Raw genomic sequence first — 1,051 nt, forward strand, 5'->3', positions numbered from 1 at the left:
ACCTTTAAAAATCTCTTAGCTTTTCTACATAAACTTCGTTTTACACGGTTTACGATTGGAAACGTTTCCTTTCATAAATGAGCTTTTGCAATGATACAATTATAAATCAGTTTTAAGTGTATTAATAAAAAGCCCGTGTAAAACTGTTTAGGCCTAAGATGGTTAAATCATTTATAACGAAACAGAGTTGAAGCATTTCCTTTTTTTTTTATTTATTTTTATTTTTTTGCTGCTTCTTTTATATTAATAGGAGCAGCTCCGCCAAGGTGTAGCCTGCAGCTTGTTTAAAGCATAATTCTTATCCCGATGGACAATCTCTCGTCCTGTGACCTTTCATTACCATACTGTTGCCCTTCGGACCTTAATACAAGAGGTTCCTGTACCTGAGGAGTAAGGTGTGGGCTGGTGCTCCCGCAGGGCGCCCAGGGTGCAGCTGGCCGTGCTGAGCGGAGTGCAGCCCGGGTTGGAGAAGGGGCCGCTCCGGATCGGGTTGTACTGAAAGGAGCTGGCCTGGCTGCAGGAGCTGAAGTCCGCGTAGGCCGACGCTTCCATGGCCGCCATGCAGGAGTCATAGGAGTTCAGGTAGGAGTAATCCATCTTGTACATGGAGGTCAGCCGGTGCAAACACCGGTCTGCAAACACGCTGAGGTGAACTCAGAGTCAGAGTCTTCGGGCGTGTCTGGAGCTGGATTTTACTTTAGGAGCTACACTGAATTCTGTTCACTGTCGGTTTGTCTCTCCAGCGTCTCCAAGGACGTCGTTGGTTCGACTCTCCCAAACTCCTGACAGCTGTGCGGCTTATATCTCACTCCCACGCGGCTGTTTTTGGTTTTTCACGGTAAATAATCCAGACGTTTTCCCTTTTCTCTCTACGGTTTCACCCTCCTGCTTCACTTTCTCCTGGGTTCCTCCCTCTGCCTCCGTCTCTTCACTTTCCCTCCTGCAGTTCGCTCTGCGCTCGCGCTCCGTTTGACAGGGCGCTGCGCCTCGCGCGCTGCTTATAATAAACTTGGCAGAGCGCGAGACAATAGCGAGGCGGGGGTCTAGTTTT

At 48.7% G+C, this 1,051-nt stretch overlaps 1 protein-coding gene across 1 annotated transcript in view; it reads right to left on the reverse strand.

Moving 5' to 3' along the window:
- phox2a (paired like homeobox 2A) overlaps window positions 1–1,018 on the reverse strand; it is a 4,724-nt gene extending 3,706 nt beyond the window's left edge. Inside the window, exon 1 of the mRNA XM_020618190.1 lies at window positions 384–1,018. Coding sequence (XP_020473846.1) covers window positions 384–606 — 223 coding nt within the window. The 5' untranslated portion in view covers window positions 607–1,018. The remainder of the gene's footprint in view (window positions 1–383) is intronic.
- Window positions 1,019–1,051: the final 33 nt, after the last annotated feature.

Source organism: Monopterus albus, unplaced genomic scaffold (assembly GCF_001952655.1).
Source record: "Monopterus albus unplaced genomic scaffold, M_albus_1.0 scaffold202.1, whole genome shotgun sequence".
NCBI classification, from domain to species: Eukaryota; Metazoa; Chordata; class Actinopteri; order Synbranchiformes; family Synbranchidae; genus Monopterus; species Monopterus albus.